Raw genomic sequence first — 22593 nt, 5'->3', positions numbered from 1 at the left:
ACTTCTAGACTTCATAGTTCTTATACAATCCTAAAGCCCTCTCCCATTTTACAGTACCTTTAACCTCCCAAAATTTATTTCTCATTTTTTTAAAAATTTAACATATGAGATGGCTTAAATTGCAACATGGTAAATCAAGTGTGGGTTAAAATTTCAGCTTTTGGACTTCATAGTTCTTGTACAATCCTAAAGCCCTCTCCCATTTTATAGTGCCTTTATAACATATGAGATGGCTTAAATTGCAACATAGTAAATCAAGTGCCGGTTAAAATTTTGACTTTTGGACTTCATAGTTCTTGTACAATCCTAAAGCCCTCTCCCATTTTTGAGTGCCTTTAACCTTCCCTTGCAACTTGTTAAACCCTTTCCAATGAATACTCTCTCTTTTCAAAGTACTCTTGTTGTAGTGGCACAAGCTTCCGCATTTTGTAATGAAATGGAATTTCCTTTCTAAAAAAAGGCATACAAATCATTTTCTAAATGTTTCATTACCTTCATTTAGGCCTTGTGAAACTTCCCTCACTCAAAACAAACACCAGATAAACATGGCTACAAATCATCTCAATAAGATTACACTAACTACTAAGTAATAGTAAAGGTAGGCCTTCAAACCATCATGTAGGATGACTTAGAATGCAAGCATGCATGTGAGGGACCATGCCCATGATATTGTCCAATAGAATGGATGTGATGGACCATGGCCATGATATTGTCCGGTAGAATTCAAGAAGAAGGTGAGGACCCTCGAAAAAGAAAGAGGAAATAACCTTCTATACATTGATGAAATATTTTCAAGCTTTTACACTTCCTTGAGAGAGAAGGGATATGAGAGCATATTTTTATATGCGTACCATAGAGACTTTAAGAAAACATTTTAAAACTTTCTTGGTATTAGGGGGCCAAAATAGGGTTTGTTTTTTTTAAAAAAAAATAGGAGGAAGGCTAGGCCGCTGCAGCAGTCTCCACTTGACTTGTGCAAGACGGGTCACCGGCTGGAGTGGTCACCCCGACCCCGTCCTTGACAGCTGTCATTCCGCACTTCTCTCGTCTCTCATCGGCTGCAATTTGGTGGTGCCTACACTCTACACTGCAGAAGGCCCGATCCCCTCTGTAACCAGAAAACACAATAAATCATTTAAAGAATTAAATGAAGAAAAGCATAATGCATTACGCTAAGTCTCTTGGCAAGCATGCAAAGACATGGATCCAAGTTTGTGTAAAACACAGATCCGGGCTATGGGAGGTACATGGGTTGCATGTACTGTGTTCCTCTCCCAGCACACAAGACACAGTCTCTCACAAAGCCCATGTAGAGTACACATTTAGCATGGCCCTCTGCCAAACCACGCATTGAGAAGCTCAGAAGTATACCTGTATATGAAAACGTCCTGCCCTTGCCCCAAACGTTTCATGCAGAGAAAACACATATCAAGGAAGTGCGCTGGTTGCACGTATCCCGCCGCTTCACGTCTGCAAAAGCTTGATTGGAAACCCATTGATCCGTTTTGAAGAGATCCCAGATGTGGAGTTTGATGGGCCGAGTTGTGGGCTTCTAAACCAATTGTTCTGTCAGTCCAAGAGGCATGCAAGCTCTCTTCTGCACTGAAATCTATGGCCATGCTTTGAGGACTCTCCTCGCTCTGGTCGCCCGCAGCCGCAGACTCCGGCGGGCAGAAGGCGAGGCCGGTGAAGATCTCCATGTTTTCATGAAATGGGGAAACGTCTTGCCTGCATGGAGGTGGTGCCCCTTGGAGACAGAACGGATTCTTGGCTACGGTCATGGGGGCACCTGCTTCTCCAAAGCTCTCTGGAGCGGTAGAGGAGGTGGCGACGGGCGTAAACCTAGCACCGAGTGGGCTGCCGCCGGAGCCGCCCAGCTGGGACATGCTGGTGGCCCTCTGAATCTGGCGGGGCCGCTTGCCAGGCATCTCCTTGCAGGAGGCAGGGATGCAAGGAGAGAAGGCGAGGGACGGAGAGAGAGAGAGAGAGAGAGAGAGCGCTCAACAATACAAAGCCACGCCCACCACCATGCCTCCGAAGACAGGAAAAGCTCCTCCCCCTACACCTTAAAATGCTGAAACAGAGCGCTTGCAGTATTCATTTCCAAAAGAGAGAGAGAGGATGCCCCTAGAGAGAGAGTGTCCTCACTACAAGACACCCCTCTCCTTCAAGCAAGACGCCCTCAAGGCTCAAAACACCACACACGTGTCAGCCCTTTACTAGATCTTAATGTTTTTGCATTACACTGACCCACCCTTGACACGTGGTAGCCTGTCAGGCCAATTGTGTGTGCTCCTTGTTGGCCCTTTTATTTTGTTTTCCAAAATTTAAAAAAAAAACGAATTCAAATCGTGGAATCACACTTTATTTGCAAAGAAAGATCTGTCCAATGTTTGCAATAATACACTACCAACAACTCGCCATCAGCCCTTGCCAAAAAATTGACTATTCCTCGATTTAATCAGCCAGGTAGAAAGGGACGTTCCCTACAAGTAAGGGCCTTCATACACACGATGCCCACATATGAAAAGGGTCCATGATGATTCTATCTCACTTGCTCCTCTCCCCTGTCCAACCCCGTGAGTCCGATGGCTAGGGAATCTGTCAGTAAGGACCTTAACTTTTACGTCAAATTATAGTGTCTCAAGTTTCAACCCATTGCCCAAAAGGATCAATAAGCCTTAGGGTATTTACACACACATGAATCACCAATGGAATAGAGAATGGATGGGTAGCAAAATTGCTTGATAGGGGTGGAGTAGATTTATTACATGTCAAGCTAAATAAGTATGCATGTTTTTGGGCATTTGTGTCATCGAGTGCATGCAAGATTCCTCGTCATATATCTAAAATTGATCGGAGCAGACTTGTTCATTTGGTACTTCTCATGTCAATCTTGAAGGGAAATGCTACCCCTCAAGAATTATGCCTAAAACTAACATGTTCCTACACCCTTTCCATTCACATTTAGTGTAAACATCCTTATGTTCCCTCAAGGGCAATTTTGCTCCTTTCATGCCCTCCACACCTTCAAATAGTTTGCTTAAGGCTCTAATGGATTCATTGAATTTGACTAGATAAAAGGTGACCATGATAAGCAAGTGTGCACAGTGAAAAGATTTAGAAATTCGCGTCACTAGTGTGTTACTCAATGACACACTCATGGATGTGTAAGACAATGAACTTGAAGTTTAGTGCTTCTCAAGGTGGTTCAAAAACGAAAGTCCTTTTCTAAGTTAAAGTAGTGACCATTCGAGGTCAGCACAACTTCGATGAAAGTTCTCAAAAGTGCCATCCATTTTCATCTATATGTATGTGGATTATTGACCTCAATTACTTTGATAAACTAGACCTTTGAATATGAAAACAAAATTCAACTAAACTAGACCTTTGAATATGAAAACAGAAATCAACCACAATTGTAACCTTTTTAAACTAAAGCTGTCTTCTTCATCATACATCAAACCTTCAATAAAGAGCTCATTTCAATGGAAAGATCCCATGATGATGATCCACACATTAATAAGGCATAGATCAATCATACATTTCGTGTACACTTTGATTTTATCGTAGAGTTCTAACTCTTTTCTTTTTATTTTTTTCGTAATAGAAGATAGATTACCAAAATATTACTTTAAAATGGCCACATAGCCGCCATGTGATGTATTAGATTTTCGTCACAAATTACTCCGAACCACAGGTGTAGCTCTCTCTCTCTCTCTCTCTCTCTCTCTCTCTCTCTCTCTCTCTCTCTCTCTCTCTCTCTCTCTCTCTCTCTCTCTCTCTCTCAACACTACCTAGCACCACCCACAGTGTGTGTGTGTGCACGCGCGCGCGAGATTGTGGGTGGTGCTAGGTATTGTTGAGAGAGAGAGAGTCTCTGCTACTATGAACATGAATATTTATCTCAAAGTAGATTCTTATAACAAGATTTACAATGATGTCTTATCACATTGTTTATTCTTACAAATAAATTCCAAAAGGCATAAAAGACTTTTATCATGCTAAACTCAATAAAAAGGTGAAAGTAAAAAGGTGAAAGGGAAAAGTATGGCATCCAGTAATTTAAAGCTCCTAGGTTATTTTATAATAAGAGAAGAGGTCTTTAGTGTAAGGAGACATTATTTTTAGTTTTCTACAAACTTTTGTCATTTTTTTAACCATTGCATGAATTATTGTAGATCTATGACAATAAAATATTCAAATGACTTTGGGAAATTGTTTAAAGTATGCAACCTTTAGAGGCTTTGTTTTTCGAGCCTGGTAAGGCACTACATTGATCCCCATTGGAGAAGAGTACTTATGCCAATGGCATTAGTTATAGGTGGTCAAGTGTGGTCAAGCATGGGTGAGTTACTTGGCCCCCAAAAAGAAAACCAAAAAAGTATATAGTCATAGAATGTCTATTCATATATAGTATCAAAGGTTCTTCATCATGATTTGTTTCTATAATTGCATGCTTTAGTGCTTGAGTAAGTCAAGGAATCATTATTAACAAGATATACGAATCAAAAAACTCAAGTTTTAAAACTAGCTTTAAGAAAAGAGATTGTATGACAATATTTGTGTACTTATACATTGTTCTTGTGAGCATAGTTTAAAAATGGAGAAACTCCAAGTTTGACCATCTATGTATGAATTAGATAGAAAAAATCAACACTCTTTCTTTCCTAAACAACATTTTATGATACTCATTATTAGAAGCTCAAATAAGTATTTGCAACATTAAATAATGAAGCATTATGAAGATCACACATCATATTATGTATGTAAGACAAGAATTCTCCCATTTGTGTATGTGGAGATATTACTCATAGTATCCACTATCTACTAGTAAGGCAAATTTTCAATCCGTGAAATAATAAAAAAGCATTGATACTTTTGAAATTATTGTAAAACTAAAATATAAATATCGTTTAAGCAAGTTCATTTCAATTAACTTTCAATCCATTAAATAACCAAATGAATTGAAACTTTCAAAGATTACTCTTTGAAATACTAGAACAAATTACTAAAACAAGGCTATCACCAACGAAATTTCAAAGAAGCTCATATTTTTGTGATTATAGTGACAATCACTAGTTTAATCATTATTTATAATTCTTGAAGTACAAGCTTAGCTTACTTGTTTAAGATTTGAAGGAGAATAAATATCTCAATTTATGTATTTGAAATAGTGGTAATTGATTAAGAGTAGCATGGACCACTTTAAATTTGACATGCTACAATGGCATCACAACTTTCGTGCATACATTTGCACCCTTTTATTTATTCTTAAGTTGTAAAAACTTTCTAGTTCTTTAATTTATTAGCTTCTAGGATGGCTCATCTCATGAGCTAAGCCATCCCTCATGCAATTTCTTAGCGTTGCTAAGGCTGATGCCATACTCTTCTTGCCACATTTGAGGAAAGAATAAGATGGGAATATTTCCTATCTTCAATATGCTACATCACAAATTGTCTAATCTATTTGCATGCCTTAGCTAGATTGTAATAAATCATGAACATTATCCTTATATTTTAATCGCTAAATTGCATTTAAACGAATAGTAAAAGTGTTTAATACTCAAAGAGATTTCTGGGATTCATATAAACCTTTTGGACTTTTCAAGGAGAAGAGATTAGGTGTAATAATTTACTTCCAATAAATGGTATGTTATATTGGAAGGAATATGCTTTACGCTTCATGCTATATTGTATAGTCGCTAAATTTTTCACATATCTAGAGAAGGAGGCATGTGCATGCTTGTAAACTAGTCGAATACACGTGCATACTTGTAAATTTATTAAATTGATGTTAATATAATGTCATTCTTAACTCAAAGTTATTGCATGGTTATAAAACTAGAGTTTTATTAAAATTAATGTTAATATAATGTTATGCTTAACTTAAAGTTATTACTAACCATTCAAGGAGGAGAGATTAGGTGCGATAATTTATTTGAATAAATATTATGTTATAATGGAAGGAATACTCTTTACACTATGTCATATGCCACATATCTAAAGAAGGAGGTATGTTTGTAAACTAGAGTAGGATACATGTGCATGATTAGAAACTTATTATTTTATTAAATTAATGTTTTTTAATGTCATGTTGAACTCAAAGTTATTACAAACCATTCAATGCCATTTTATTTTATTATAAATTTATTTTTGATATATTTTATTTTATTTTATATTTAAAATTTCATATAATTAAAAAAAATAGTCGGATGCATTGTTTTTCTTGCTAATGTTTCAAGGAATAAAAATTTTATTTATAATGAAGTTACTTAAATAAAATGACCTAAAATTTTATAATCAAAATGTAGACAACTTAGATAAACACCATCGTTTGTCAAAGTCTCTCTCTCTCTCTCTCTCTCTCTCTCTCTCTCTCTCTCTCTCTCTCTCTCGTGCTCTTCTAGGACCATTCACTCTATCGTGAGATGGCTAGTTTGTCAATGTATACCAACAAGATCCTCATAATCAATACCCACGTTCCAACTCAAGAAACTTTACTTTGGCTAGATTTGCTCTGATTCGAAGTTTGTTTATATTGGGGAAGTTCTCTCACAACCACTTGAAATCCATTTTCAAATAGACAAAAAAAAAGAACTAATATAAAAGGGTGTTGGAAATAGGGTGCAGGAATGTGCACGTGCACACACACACACACACACACACACACACACACACAGTGGATAAGCTCAATCACACAATGAGATGATAGATAGATAATGAATGTGTGTTATGCAAAGATGATAAGTATACCCCAAGATGGGTGTATACTAGCATAGGGGGAAAAACCTCCTAAAGAGGGAAAAATTGTCCCAACTGATCCTAGTGTGTGTTCACACACATCACTACCAAATATGGCTACAAATCCCCCCTAGGAGCGATGATGTAAACACCATATGTATATATATACATACACACACACACACATATATGTGTGTGTATTTAGAGTCTCCACTATTACGTAGCATTGAGTTACATAAGAGAGATCAACTCTAAGATTTCTTTTATAGTTTACTATTACGTAGCATTGAGTTACATAAGAGAGATCAACTCTAAGATTTCTTTTATAGTAAACTTTGCAAACAACATAGGCTATATTAGGTGTATCTTTGGAAAGTGGCTTGGTGAGTTCCCAAGCTATCAACAGCATAGGCTATAGTAGTTGTAGCTTTGGTAAGCGGCTTGGTGAGTTCACAAGCTATCATGAGTGAGTGCAATCTAAGTAAAGTGGTAGGGTGTAGCCATTTGCAAGAAGATGTATACATGTATGTGTATGCATACACCCACCACACACACACATTCATTTGTGTGCATGCATGCACCCACACACATGCCCACCACACACATATTCATGTGCACCCCCCCATATGCATACACTTGCATGCACACACACACACATACATCTATCTACACATCCACCATGATAGGAGTGCTAAAAGGGAAGGTAACCATGTGTGCCACAAAGGGATATTTATGGTCCTTGTGAGATATAGCAGTTTGAAAAAATAGATAGAGTGGTGCCATTGAGGAGATTATACCCTATCTCACATGGGGATAGACTTACCGCATAGCTTTCTTTACCAAAGTTCCCATCATGGACCTATCATAATGGCAAGTTAGTAGTGTTCTTTTAGTTGCAAGGCATCCTATGAAACCAAATTGCACACAATTCTTGTGAGCCAAACATTGGGCCAAGTCTATAAAACCATATTTAAACTATATTAATATAAATAACATCATATGTAGGGAAGGCTATGTACAACCTCGCTTTATCTTAAAACTTCAAATTTAATCTTACTATATATATCTACTATATTAGAATATTAATTCGTCAACTCATGAAGGAGTTGAACTCACACACACATAATGCTCAAAGAAAAGCACACATGGGTGTAGAGTGTGAGGGAGAATAGCTAGCTTAAAGAGGAGAGAGATCAAGTTGTCTCTATAATTATAAAAGAGAAAGCAAAAATGCGCAATAACCCTAAAAATAGATGAGATTACTTATATTCTAGCTAACCCTAAGGTATCCATTCACACCTAGATGGCCATGGGGAAAAACGTGGTGGGACAAAAGTGCGCATGGCATAAGTACATGGCCTCACTGCAGTACTACCATAAATATCTAACAAACCCACCATGTAGTACAAATGTGAGGTTTACATAGATTATAGATTGGTCTCTAAAAGGAATGAGGCCCAAAGCTTTGTGGAAGGCTTCAAAATTTTCACATGATAAGGCTTTAGTGAAAAGATATGCCACATTCATGTGTACTACAATAGATTAGATTGATCTCACCTACATGGAGTCTCTCTTTGACATAGTTGTAGTGCACTTCAATGTGTTTGGTCCTAGCATAAAAGATAAGATTCTTGGCTATTGCCATTGCACTTTGATTGTCAGTGTGAGAATTGGAGTAGGGTGTGTGAAGGGACACAAAGATCCTCTATCAATCTTCTTAACCATACACATTCAACTGTCATAGTGAATGCTGCTCTATATTAAGCTTCATAGGATGATGTTGCCACAATTGTTTGCTTCTTGCTTAGCCAAGAGATGCATGAATTGCCAAGAAAGAAGCATTTTTCAAATGTGGATTATCATGTATCATAATCACCTGCCTAGTCAGAATCACTGAAAGCTTGCAGTTGTAAATCACCCCCTTGGCATAGAACAATCCAAGATCTTCAATGCCTTGCAAGTAGCAAAAGATACATTTAAGTGCCTACCAATGCTTAGTGTTTGGGCAAAGCATAAACTTGGAAAGTTGTGACACACCATACTAGATGTTTGGCTCATGAGAGTTGCATAAATAGATAAGGCATCTAACAACTTGATCATAAAGTGGTTATGTCAAATGGTTTTCTAGGATCCTGCGGACTGAGCTTTACACTAGGTTCCATTGCTATAGAGATTGGTTTGCAACTTTTAATTTTGAACCTTTTGAGCAGTGCCTTGATATACTTGGAATACTTAATGAGTATATACTATCATCTTGCTATATAAACTACAAATACCCAAGTAGTCACGTATAAAAGACTAACATTTGACATCTCAAAATTTGAGGCAGGGTCAGCCTTAAAAGTTGTAATCAATTAATAATATGTCATCAACATAGAGGATGACAACAAGTAAATCATGCTTGCCTTTTTTGACATAGTGTTTTTCGTAGGACTATTTTGAAAAAGTTCATCTACATCATGTAGAGAACTAAGAAATGAAAACGCAGAAAGAAGTGATGGTTTTAACATCAGATTTGGTTCTGCTCTGCAAAGGAACATACAATTTGCTATCCTATAAGGTGCTGCTAACCCATCTAAGCATAAGCCGAGACTCATTGATTGCTAATATTTCAACATTTACTGCATCTTTCAGCAGCTGGTGCATTAGTTTTCTGAGCATTTCCCCGTTGCTAGAAACGAGGATCAGTAGGCAAAATCTGTTGAGTATCAACAAACGTTGGCACTAGCAACAACAAACCGTCAAACATGTCCAGGGAATTGGCATAGATATGTTTATTGAATTCCATCATAGGATAGACAGAATCCTCAACAAAAACAACATCCCTATCGACAATGATCTTCTTAGTAAGAGGATTGTAGAGATGATAACATTTGGTTTTTTCACTATAGGGTATTTCGTTGCCTTGTTGTTAAGCTTAAGTCCACATTTGAATGGCACATGTACATATGCCAAACAAAAAAAAACACATGCATGTGTTCAACCTTAATTTTTCTATTGAATAAAGCTTCATAAAGAGTGATTACCCTCAAAGCTTTAGTGGGGCACTTGTTCATCACATAGGTAGTACAAAGAACTTCTTCCCATCCAAAACTTATGTGGAAGCCACCTTTAGCCAAGCATCTAACCATCTCCATGAGAGCCATGTTTCTTCTCTCAGCATAACACCATTTTGTTAAGGTGAGTAGGGAGCTGTACATTGATGCTTAATGTGTTTTTGTGCCTGTGCTCTATCATAGGCACTGCATTTATCATTTGCAAATTAAACATTAAGACCCCCCTTGCTAGAGTGGGCAACACCAAAAGCAGAATCTTCTTTATACTTGGAACAAAAGCACATTTTAAAGACAGATCCTCACCACTAGTAGTAGTAAGGCAAATCTTACCAATACCTTTAACTGGATAGGAGGCATTGTTTAGCACACATAATAGTATGACCATCCTGCACACATTCCATATTCTTGACCAAACTTCTTTGAGAAGCAATGTGCTTGGAAGCACCATTATCAAGATACCAACTATTTGAAGTAGTTGCACTAGACATGAATCTTGACAATGGTGCTTGGAAGCACCATTGTCAAGATACTTAACTGTTTGAAGTAGTTTCACTGAGACATGAATATTGGTCAGGATTAAAGCTACAAATTGCCATAAATGAGAAATCTTTAAGGACAACATTCACAGAGTTCTCTTTCTTAGAACTCCAGTTGTTTGGGGCATAAGTGGTAGAAACTTTGTTAGATTCCTTCTTTTTCTTTTCTTTAGCTTGTAATTTAAAACACTATTCAAGTGCGTGGCCATGCTTCTTGCAATACCTACTACAAGTAACATTCTTTGGCTTCTTCGAATCATCATTAGCCCTTAGAAGCTTTGTTTTGAATTGCTCTTTCGTTGGAAGTTCTTGCCTTTGCCTTGGGTGTGACAAAAGCCTGATCACTGCTACTAGAACTGATAGAGATGCATTCATTCTAGACAGTTTGTCCTACAACAATAAGCTTACAACCTCTTGGTAGGTAAGAGGGTCTACATTGCCTCTCAAAGAAAGTTAGGGAAGTATTAAACCCAAATAAGACCATTTACTTGTCAGGAATGAATTCATCAATGCCGAGAAGCTATTCTCTTAAGTCCTACAACTTTGTTAAGTATTCATTCATGGACCCCTTCTCTTGCATTTTCTCATTATCAACAAGATGTCTTTTGAGAAAAGCAACACGTGCATCGCTTTAAGCTTCATAATCTCTAAAGTGTCCCAATAAAGTTTAGAAATTCTGCAAGAATGGACATGTGGAACAATAGACCTTTTGATAGACAAAGTAATTAACGCCAAAGCTTATGCATCATTAGAATCCCATCTTCTTTGATCAGTAGCTTATGCATGTGTCTAGGTCTGTTAGCCTTAGCCTCGTTAAGGAGTGGCAGGAGAAATTGTGCCACACCAAAGGCCACTTGTGAGCGATTGTAGAATTGTACATGATTACAAAAACTTGCGCGATTGCACCACCAATCAGGGCAATTGGAAAAAACCAGAGATTGCAAAATTGCGCGATTGGAAAACCAACCAATTGCATAATCTACTAGTACGATTATACCGATTAGACAATTGTGCATGATCGTAAATGCAGCAATTGTAAAACCAAGGGATTGGAGAACCAGGCAATCTCAATCTCGCTGATTTCTCATTGTTGCTGATTATAAACTTGCACACAATTGAAGAGTTATGCGATTGTAAAAAATGAGCCAATTACTTAGTCAGGTGATCTGACAGTCTTATCTGCCACACATTAGAAGCTTCAATAAACGACCAAAGTAAATATAACAAGGGAGGAGTTCATTGTTGTGAACTCATGGAAAGTGTTAGGTACTTCATAAAATCTTCATAAAATAATTATCACTCTTGCTTTATTGATCAGTAATAATCAAGCTTATGTTTTAGGACTTCCATTTTTTGAGCCACGTGTAAGTATTGTTTTTTAGTGCAGTAAGCTTGTGCCTCATTATTATGTGCCCAATTTGAGGCCTTTGTGAACCTTTGTTTTCAAAGAGTTGGTATGTGATGTGGTTGTTATGTACCCTTTTCTATATTGAAAATGTTGTTTAATCTTTGTTTTCAAAGAGTTGGTATGTGATGTGCTGGCTCTATACCCTTTTCGATATTGAAAATCTTTTTTAACCTTTGTTTCCAAAGGGTTGGTATGTGGCCTGGTTCACATGGTTGTTACGTACCCTTAGTTTTTGGATAATGAAAAGTTTTTTTTTCTTTCATCGTGTGTGATAAGCATATAAGATTGTTGATTAAAGGAAAGTATTACCAAGATTTTGGTTGAAAGCTTGTTTACAATCATTGATGCATAATGATCCTTTTGACACATAATGCATCAAGGCCTTTAATCAAGAGACAACCTATTTAAAGTAGTTTTTTGTGAGCACGTTGAAAATTGTAGTGTGACGCCCGAAAGATACTCAAAGTAGTAGTATAAATTTTATATATTTGATTTTGCTAGCATTTCTCCGCCGCTGCGGTTGCAAACCAATGGTTTCATTTTACCCTTAAAAAATGTGACAAAACTCATAAAACTAAGATATAAGGCTTTAGGAACCTTTCAAAAGCATCTTATAGCTTACAAAACCATTCCCAAAGGCTATTAAATCCTATCACGTCAGCTCCTTGCCCTGAACTTGTTTTCTATTGCTCTGGCTTGAGCTTGAATTCTATTGTGTGGCTTATTAGCATTTTTGCTTGAGCTTGATTTGTATCATGTGGGTTATCAGCATTGTTGCTTGAGCTTGAATTCTATTGTGTGGCCCTGTATTTTGACCATGAGCTTGCAAACATCGAGGTTTTGAGGCGTCGTGTGAACATCTCCAAATGCAACTTGCAAAGGGAAAAAATTTGATTTTTTTTATTTAAATATAAAAATATGTGCAATGGAAACTTTACTTCAAAATTTAGTCCTAGTTGACAACAACACTTCTTGTTGCTCCAAGGGAGTCCAAAGCTAGCCTTGGGGCTCAAAAAAAATGTGATTTGTTTTTTTAAAAAATTATGCGGATCACGAATCACGATGCTTAAAATGTTGAAAAAAGGTGGATTGGCCTTGCAACCGTTGGGGGGGTACAAGGAACAAGCCTCGCGAGAGGGTGACAGGGTCGGACAGGCCAACAATAATATCAATAATACCAATATAATAATAATGGCACAAAAATGCATACGATTGTGAATGCAAGTGGGGGGAAAAGGAAAAACAAAATAATAAACGCTTTTTTTTTCTTTAGGAAAAGGTCAAGAGAAAGGAATTTTCTCATTGGATGTCCCCCACCACCAATTAAAAAAGTAGTTGGTCCGCTACAAAACAAAGGTCAGGTCGCGCGCGCGCGCACGCACGCAGAAAGCATTGATTGGAGCCCCCCCCTTTTTTTTTCAAAAACAATTAAAAAAATGTTGACAAAATATAGATACTTTCTCCAATAATGCAGGAACCCGCCGGGCCCACCCTCTTATAACGATTACTTTTTTGTCTTTTCCCTCTCTTATCATCGCTTGCCACTTGGCTCCACCATGCCCATTATTATTTGCTAGGGTTTGGTGGATTATAACGAGTGTTTTTTTTTGTGTTTTTTTTTGTATTTTAGTTTCATTTTTGACTGGCATTTTAAAAGTTTGTGAGTATTTTATGGCCAAAATGTTCAAACACAGGTGTGATGCCCGTCAAAAAGCAACCATGACGGAGAGTGTCTTGACCTTGCCTAATTTTTATCTCAAAAATTATGTACACTTTTGTAAATAAAATTGCAAAAATCTCAATCTCATTTTCGAGGCCAACCAATATTTCAACCTCTTTTTTTTTGTCTGTCTCAATCGTGTATAATACACTAAAGGACGATTTTTTTCTGGGAGTGTTGGGTCTCTCGACCAAGACATCTCCTTTTTTTTTAATAGTCCATGGTTCACTTCCCTCTTTTAGTCCGACTTGTCTCTTTTAGTACCTTCTAGTGATTAACTAGAGCTTGAATCTACAATTTCTGCATTTGAATATATTATTAGTCTAGGCAGTACTCTACACATTTGAAAATTTTTAGGTACTCATCGATGCCATCGCCTTTTTCAAGGCTCAAATTGAAAAAGGGAAAATTGGACTTGAGCATTCAAATTTGAAAAATGCTTCTTCACGTAGCATCATCACTATGGGAATATGCCCTTAAACCTTAGAGATCTTTATGTGTGAAGCACTCGTTAAAATTGTCATGAACAAAGTTTTATTTGACATTTTTATCAACATTTTTTTTTGGCTCTTTTGGTTTGTTTCCATGTATTCCTCAGTTGTGGAGTTGGCCAATACACAAATCACAATTCTAAGGCTTCAATTTTAAGCAGAAAGAGATTCGTAATTGGTTTTTTTTTTAAGTTCAACCATGAAATCACACTAATTCACAATTTCCCCTTGATGAAAAGCCAAAAAGGGCTACTTCTCTTTACTCATGACACATTTTATATTCACAAAATGATGGACATCTTAAGCCTAATAAATTTTGTGGTATGTTCACACTTGAGATTGGCTACTAATTAAATAGAGAACTTAATACCTAATAGAAAAACTTGTGCATTTTGATGGGTGAGCCTACTATTGTGATTAGCCAACCATGACATGAGCAAACAAATATTTTTGGACTAAATTAGGACATGAAAATTTGGAGCACCTCTCTCTCTCTCTCTCTCTCTCTCTCTCTCTCTCTCTCTCTCTCTCTCTCTCTCTCTCTCTCTCTCTCTCTCTTGTTGGCCAAAGTTCAAGGAGTCGCAAAGAAGGCAAAGTGGGTAGTATATCATGAGGGTACAATCCTCATTTTGAGAATTTTTGCAAACCCACACAAAAGCCTAGACTAAAGCCCAAATTTTAGTTGAGGTTGAGGTATCTAATGCATATTACCATAGTCCTTTCTTAAGAGTTTTCCTTGTATTGTCTAGACCACATATTTGACCCAAGGCCTTCTTGGTCTTCATGATACATATTCGGTCCCGTAGGTCATTTTGGCCTTTCAAGAACATTAATATAATTTTCTTTCTTTCCTCCTCCTCCTCCTCCTCTCTCTCTCTCTCTCTCTCTCTCTCTCTCTCTCTCTCTCTCTCTCTCTCTCTCTCTCTCGGATCATGCTAAAAAAAACTATAACATTGTGTTGTGAAAAGCACCAACATGTGGACTCTCTCTCTCTCTCTCTCTCTAAAAAGATCATGCCAAAAAACAAAGTATAACATGTGTTGTGAATGTTCCTTATGAAAAGCACCAACACGTGGACTATGAACCAAGTTTTCCATTTCACCTCCTTGCACTCTCATAAAGGGGATTATTCTAAAAACAAACTCCAACTTCATCGATTCTCCTTTATTAAGGACACTAACTTTTCTTTCCTTCTCAAAGTTAGACTTTTGCATAAGCTATACCTTTAGCAAGTAACGCTAAAACGACTAAGTGCTTACATTTACCTTTCTTTCCTTCTCAAAGTTAGACTTTTGCATAAGCTATACCTTTAGAAAGTAACGCTAAAACGACTAAGTGCTTCTTATTATTTCACTATTTTTCATTGATGCCCTCTCAAATGGTAACAATAATGCTTAAACTAAACCATCTATGAACTACTAATTTTTAAAGAAACTAGAAACCAAATGACGGTAACAATGGGTACACCAAATTGTCTATGAGCTTCTATCTCATTCATTTGGCTTCTTTCTCACATTTACTTTTTTCCCCTTCTCAAAGTTAGACTTTTACATAAAATAAGCTATACCCTTAGAAAATAATGCTAAGGATGAAGTAATGCTAATGCTTCTTGTTCTTTCACTATCCTTCACATTGAGGGCACCTAAAATATTAGATTTGAGGTTAGCTTTAGTAAACTTAATGTGGCCACATGTTGTTACACCATAAGCTTGTACATTAACAGTTCCTTGACTTGGCTTTATGAGGTAAGAGCCCTTGGTTGTGTATGCTAAACTTATTTTGAACAACTATTACTACATTACATTAATAGTTTCATACACAATATCTACTATTTGATAATAATGTGATGGTCTTTTAGAGGACATCTTCTAATTATTATTGTGTGAAATGATTAAGGCAGCGTAAGAATAATGCTCAACTTCTATGATCAATGGCACAATTATGAAAACACAATATTATCAAAATAATGCTAAATTTCTTACTACGATTAAAACATAATACATGATTTTTTTAAAGGTATGGCAATGTGAGAAAAGATAAGTTAATAATGTGTATAGCATACGAAGCTATGTACTACCTTTAGCATGAATCTTCTTCATGACCACTATTTATAACTTTTTACGTTCGACCTTGGCATAGTATCTTCTTCTTTGGTGATATGTGTTTCCTTGTTGGTTACTTTCGACCCTGACCTAGGCTATTTAGGTTTAATCTTGGCATAATATCTTGTCCTTTGGTGACATGTGTTCCTTGCTTTGTTACTTCCGTTTAGTTGTTCCTCTCCTCTACACATTCCATAGGTGTGTCACTCATTGTGGTTTCTCCACCTTGACAGACGATCACTCTCTCACTTTCACACACACGAGTTGAGCCAAGACTCTTTTCAATTATGCATAAAAGTCTCTAATATGACAGTGAAAGTACACTTATATACTAGCCTTTAATACATTATGAGAGTTCACACTATCACAGTCTCCAATACATTAGTGAGAGCACTTATATACTAGCCTTTAATACAATAGTGAGAGTTCATTTATAAACTAGTTTGTAATATATTTTTGAGAGTTCACAGTATGGCCATCCAAAACATAAAAAGTGAACTTCTATGGTTTCAAATAGACGGTCACTCTCTTGCTCTCAATCTCTAATAAATTCACTTATATATACTAGTCTCAATACAATAGTGAGATTTCACTTATGTATAGTAGTTTTCACATATACTAGTCTCAATATAATAGTGAGATTTCACTTATATACAAGTTTCCAGCTCCAATACAATAGTAAAAGTTCACACTGTGCCACCCAAAATATAAAAAGTGAAGTTCTAGTGTGGACTAATGGCCAATATATTTGGTTAACATTCACCATAAATATAAAAAGTGAAGTTCTAGTGGACTAATAACCAATATATTTGGTTAACATTCACCCGAACTTGATGTGGATCATGTTTTCAAGATCAAGTTGAAAATGTTGATGTAGAGAAGTAGTGGAAATGTTGAGTACTTGAAGGAGAGTGAAATAATTTCGAGTTGTTGCTTAATTAGTTCCTTGTTTCTTCGAAAGAGAGAGGATAGGGGTGTTATTACACTCTTGCAAAGAAGTTAGTGGAGTATTGGTAATCGAGTGTCCACATAGTTTACATAATGGGTGGGCCTTAAGATCTATGAGTTGATATTTCGGTCCTTTTTGTACTCTTGTTTTTATTTCGATTTTGGTCATTTTAATGTCTTTATAGCCTATTGTGAATTTTCTAAGAGGAGTACAATAGACTAGAATGAAACATCTCAATCACTAATATATTCAGCTAAATGGTGAAAATGTGGAGTTAGTTAAATGGTGAAAATGTGGAGTTAGTTAAGTAAAAGTTAATAAGGCATGGGAGAGAGGGACCCAGGGTGACTACCTTTGGTGTTGGAACTCTCGTGGACTAGCTTTTGTTGATGCTTTGGTTGGAAAGGCGAGATAATTTGTGGATCCTTTCTTAAGATGTATTTGCTTTGGTTGGAAAGGCGAGATAATTTGCGGATCCTTTCTTAAGATGTATTGTTGAGTGGAGAGGATGTGATGTGATGATGTTGATTAATTGGAGAGGTTATTGGAAATGTGAACATTGACCACTTCTTATAGGAAATGTGAGGGTTGAGACCGCTTCTTATTGATTGCAATATATCATATTATTGTAGTCAGTCTTTGTTTTAGATTGCTAAATGATGAAGCATGGCTTCGCATCACATGTGGTAAGTTTGAAGAAGAGGATGATTAAGGTCATAACACCCTTAACGAGGTTTATTGCACATTAATACATCAGTGAGAATGAATTTAAGAGAACTTAGCTATATTTCTACCTCTTTGTCAACCTATTGAAGATGTTAGTGGCTTTGAAGGAAGCTACTCTACAACCAGGATCATGTTTCATTAAAATTGTAATTGTTGAGGTTGTCAAGGTGAGGGTATGAAGGTGTAGGGCTCAATTAAGAAGATCTTGGTTTGGTGTACTTGGTTCTCCAACTCATATTTTTAAAAAATTTTCTCCAAATAAGTTACATTATTACAGTATATGTGTTTGTGATAAAACGCTTTATTCATGAATAATGCCCGTTGAATACATTTTCCTTCATTAAACATCCATATTTTATAGAGTGCCACAACACATTTAATGCATTTTATATTTTATACTTTTTGGTTGTTACTATGTTGCATTACACATATTGATAAAACATTTTATTCATGAATAATATGTTTGTCGTCAAACATACATATTATAGGATGCCACATCATGTTTAATATATTATATGTTTTGGCTATCGCATTTTGATCGAAAGCTTTTCAATTGAAAAGCCTTCAATAAAAATATAACTATATAACTATAACTATATATATATAACTATATAACTATATATATATATAGGTAATATTTTATAATTATGCACATTGTAGGAGGATCCATGGTCACATTCACTTTGAGGAGACCAAAAAAATCCTTCTTATCACCCAAAAAGAGTAAGAAAAAAATAGAAAAGATAATTGAAATTCTTTTATTTGACATGTTTGAGTTTAAAGCTTGATCATTCAAGTTTAAGAATTTCTCTAGAGTAGAAGTAGTTTGGCATGTGTTGAAGCTATATGTTAAAGCTCTACGATTTACATTAGTCAAGATACTTAGGATAGGCTAGAAGTAAAATTCCATATGTCGAAGCTTGATTTACATTTATGAACTTAATCAGCATGGGGATAGAAGTAGTTTGACTGTGTTGAAGCTCTCTTTACATACAATAGTCAAATTTATGAGTAGAAGATACGTTGTGACTTGTTGATATCGTGTACACTTACAAAATATGAAGATAGGATAGTAGAAGATATGTTATGACTTGTTGATATCGTGTACAATTACAAAATATGGCTAGTTAGCATGTGTTGAACCTTTCTTTACAATTATCGTGTACACTTACAAAATATGAAGATAGGATAGTAGAAGATATGTTATGACTTGTTGATATCGTGTACAATTACAAAATATGGCTAGTTAGCATGTGTTGAACCTTTCTTTACAATTATCAATTTACTTGAAGCAGGTATTTTTAGAATTTCATTATATTTATCAACTTATTATTGTTTACACTACAGGTGACTATTTGTTTTAAGAAAGAAATGATATTGCACCAATTGAATCAATGTAAAATGCATTTTGAATCTATCTTTATATACTTCTTGTTCTTTACACTATAGGCGACTTTATATTTTGAGAAACAAATGATATTATGTAATAGTGCATCCAACTAATATAAAGACTTATGGTATGTTTGTATATTTTTATAAAACTTTGTATATTGTGATTATAGGTATAAAAAATTATCTTATAACTTTGTTGCTTTAATGTTTAATAACATTAATATGAATTAGTGTCATTTGAAAGCTTGTGTGATTACTAAAAGTATTTTCTGTTTAATGTCTATTGAAATCAAAAAATGGTGTGTGATCTAGAATGAGCATATGTGGAGGAATGGCTACAAACCCCCTTGTGGTGATGATGTGAACATGTGGCTGATCAATCCCCAAATTCAGATAAGTCTAAAGCTTTGCAAAAAGCTTCTAACTTCTCTTGTGAGAGAGCCTTCGTGAAAATAGTCGTGATGTTATCATGTGAAGAGACATAAGCCTTGCTAATCTCTCTTATAATGAGCCTCTCCCTGACATAATGATAATGCACCTCAATGTGCTTTGTGCAAGCATGAACCTTGGCTATTAGTGAAGATGGAGGTGGTCGACCAAAAAGGCATCTAAGCTATATCCACTCCACATCCACTAAAAGCTACCTTGTACTTAGCTTTACAGCTCGAAGTGGCCATGATATTGAGCCATGATATACATGATTCACCAAGATGAAATAAACGCAACTAGTGGACACTCGCCAGCCCAATCAGAGTCGCATACATTTGAATATCACTCCCCTTAGCATAGAATAGTAAGTATCAAAATACTCGCTTTTGGTAGCCTTACTTCCAAGACTATGCATAACCTACTCATTTGTTGGGAGACCCTAAACTAAATATTTAGCCTCGTATTGCATAGATAGATGAGGTAACCTTGATAAAGTGATGCATCAATAAATGTGTTAGACCCCTACCCCTCTATCTATATAATAATATGGTAGAAAAATCACACCAAGGGTACTGTGACTCACTTGAGGCTTCATATCACAATATCCTAACACTTGGCTATTCTGTCAGCTCCTCTAGTCTGAGTAGAATAATCCTTATGCAAGAAAAGGTAAATGATTCCTCTAGGTGTTTTTCCTTCATAATTATCACAAAAGCAAGTCACATTCAACAACTCCTCGAGACTCACCATGACTCCTGGATTATGAAGGTAACTTCTCTATTGTTGTTCATAATTGCTGGTCTAAACTACCTATCCCAAATTTTCAGATTCTATAAATATAAGTTTTTTAGTTTTGAAAAGTACTGATGACTGGAGTCCACCATGCCACCCATTTTTTAGTGTTTAATCCTTTTTTACTTAAACCAGATCCATAGGCTCAACTTAGCCCTAGTCAATTCCATGGGTCTAGCCTTTTGCCCTCTACTAGACCTATGGAGATGGTGTGAACTCACGCACCCATAATTGAAATTGCCACTCTTCGCTCTCACACCACGTAAAATAAGTTCACACGTACTTCTTTGAAAAAATCCTTTCATAAAAGAAAGCATACATTTCTTTTCATATCTTCTTTGAAAACAATCCTTTATCATTGAAATTGCCACTCTTCACTCACACACACCACCTAAAATAAGTTCACACATGCACTTCTTTGAAAACAATCCTTTCATAAAAGAAAACACACATCTCTTTTCATATCTTCTTTGAAAACAATCCTTTCATAAAAGAAAACATACATTTCTTTTTATATCATGCATATTCCATATGTCTATATCACAAAGCACAAGTATCACATCATCATCATAAATACGATCATGATGCTTAGACCATGACAACATGCACCAATGATTTTGAACACTCCTAGAACATGTGAGATGACTAGATGAGGCCTATATATCTCACATCCACCTCAATACAAGTGTCAAATAATACTAGGAGTTGCTTCTATCAGTAAGCACATCACCTATGCTAGAAGCACAAACACTCTAGGTACCATCGTCACTCAAGAGTCACATATGTCTACTACTAGCACGCATACTTAGACCCACTAGGCACTACCATGCTTGTTTCACTCTAGAGCAACTTCCTTGTCCATCACACCAATCATTCCCAGAGCACACCCATGTTTGGCTAAGAGGGGTCAAGGTCTTGGACAACCGTCTTTGTGTGATGCACGTAGCGCATGACACCCACATGAAAATCCATAAACATGTGTGATACCATCACAGGCTTCCACAAACAAACACATATGTATCACATGAGTAAAATATCCATAATCTAATTTAAATAAATAGATTCAAGGAACATATTTATATCCGAAATAGTGTAAAACTTTGCAAGCGTATGAGACATCATAGCCCTCTATTTGAAACTCCAAACAAGTTGAATTCCTCCAGTCGCATATAGCTTGGTGAGGTCTTGTCAAGGAATTCCTTTCCTTGGGGAGGTCACTTCCAAGTTCTTTAAGAGATTATGACTCATAAGTCATTCTATTTAACTTCTAGTAGAGTCCTTTGTTGTGTAAAAAGAGGTCTTCCATGTATATCACATATTTTGTCCAAGAATCATGTACATACCATAGTCATGTCCAATTTGCATATAAGAGGGGCTTTATATAGCCATCCAACCATATGACTCTTGGGATATCCATGTGATTATTGGGCTACCTATGTGATGTTGAGAGATGTAATCTTGGTGTTGTGTGTATGTGGAAAAGCACCCTAGAGATGCAAGATATTGTGGTAAGATAAGAATGCCACATGTAATATTGTATGGTGTGTGAGTACTAACCAAAAGAGTGGAAAAGGGAGTGCCACATGGATGATGATGTGTAAAGTGGGATAAGGCTAGAAAGCCTATATCATTGTATGGTTCATTGTGAATGCTATAGTGCAATAGAATTGAGTGTTGAGTGTGCATTCTCTCTCTCTCTCTCTCTCTCTCTCTCTCTCTCTCTCTCTCTCTCTCTCTCTCTCTCTCTCTCTCATGGAGTTTTTAGTGGGGTTTAATCCACCTTAATTATATTGCTTAACTTATGTCTATCACCATGATCAATCCCATTTTAGGATTGTTTAATATGTGACTATTGGGCTTCCCATGTGACTAATGAGCTTTCATAACCTCCACAAGATCCTAACTCCCCACACTAGCCCTCTTGTAACCACTTCTTGATATGACATCTTGTAATAACCAAATCACACTACTAATGCTAGGGGGTGTTCACACCCAAGCTAATGTTAGGAGGTGTTCACACCCAAGCTAATGCAAGAATACTAGAAGGTATACACACCCATCAACACCTCTCTTCCCCTTTGTTTAGTTAAGAGTGTACTATCTCCTATCAATGCCAAGTACATCATGAAAATTTGTGAATAAGTGGCTACCAACAGGTTTAAGTTATACAATATATCATGCAGAACCACAAAAATTAATGGTAGATCAAGGAGATGGTGGGAAGATGATTTCCACCAATCTGATGAAG

General features: G+C 36.3%; 1 protein-coding gene across 1 annotated transcript; it reads right to left on the bottom strand.

Annotated features, from left to right (window-relative positions):
* Positions 1-753: 753 nt before the first annotated feature.
* On the bottom strand, positions 754-2138 carry LOC147628633 (uncharacterized). The gene is made up of 2 exons (XM_086813825.1): positions 1372-2138; positions 754-1108 (listed from the first exon to the last, which is right to left on the bottom strand). Exons 1-2 carry the CDS (start codon positions 1926-1928, stop codon positions 943-945), a joined length of 723 nt encoding a protein of 240 aa, XP_086669951.1. The 5' UTR covers positions 1929-2138; the 3' UTR covers positions 754-942.
* Between the last annotated feature and the right edge of the window lie 20455 nt (positions 2139-22593).

Source organism: Cibotium barometz, chromosome 19 (genome assembly GCF_041138505.1).
Source record: "Cibotium barometz isolate CiBa-2024 chromosome 19, ASM4113850v1, whole genome shotgun sequence".
Lineage (NCBI taxonomy): Eukaryota > Viridiplantae > Streptophyta > Polypodiopsida > Cyatheales > Cibotiaceae > Cibotium > Cibotium barometz.
This window is presented reverse-complemented; position numbering and strand designations above follow the sequence as displayed.

Excerpts from the sequence above, each read along its gene's own strand:
- LOC147628633 (XM_086813825.1), bottom strand. The coding sequence starts at position 1,928 with ATGCCTGGCAAGCGGCCCCGCCAGATTCAGAGGGCCACCAGCATGTCC. Across the intron at positions 1,109-1,371 it reads CAGGACGTTTTCATATACAG|AGGGGATCGGGCCTTCTGCA; the intron begins GTATACTTCTGA and ends TTCTGGTTACAG.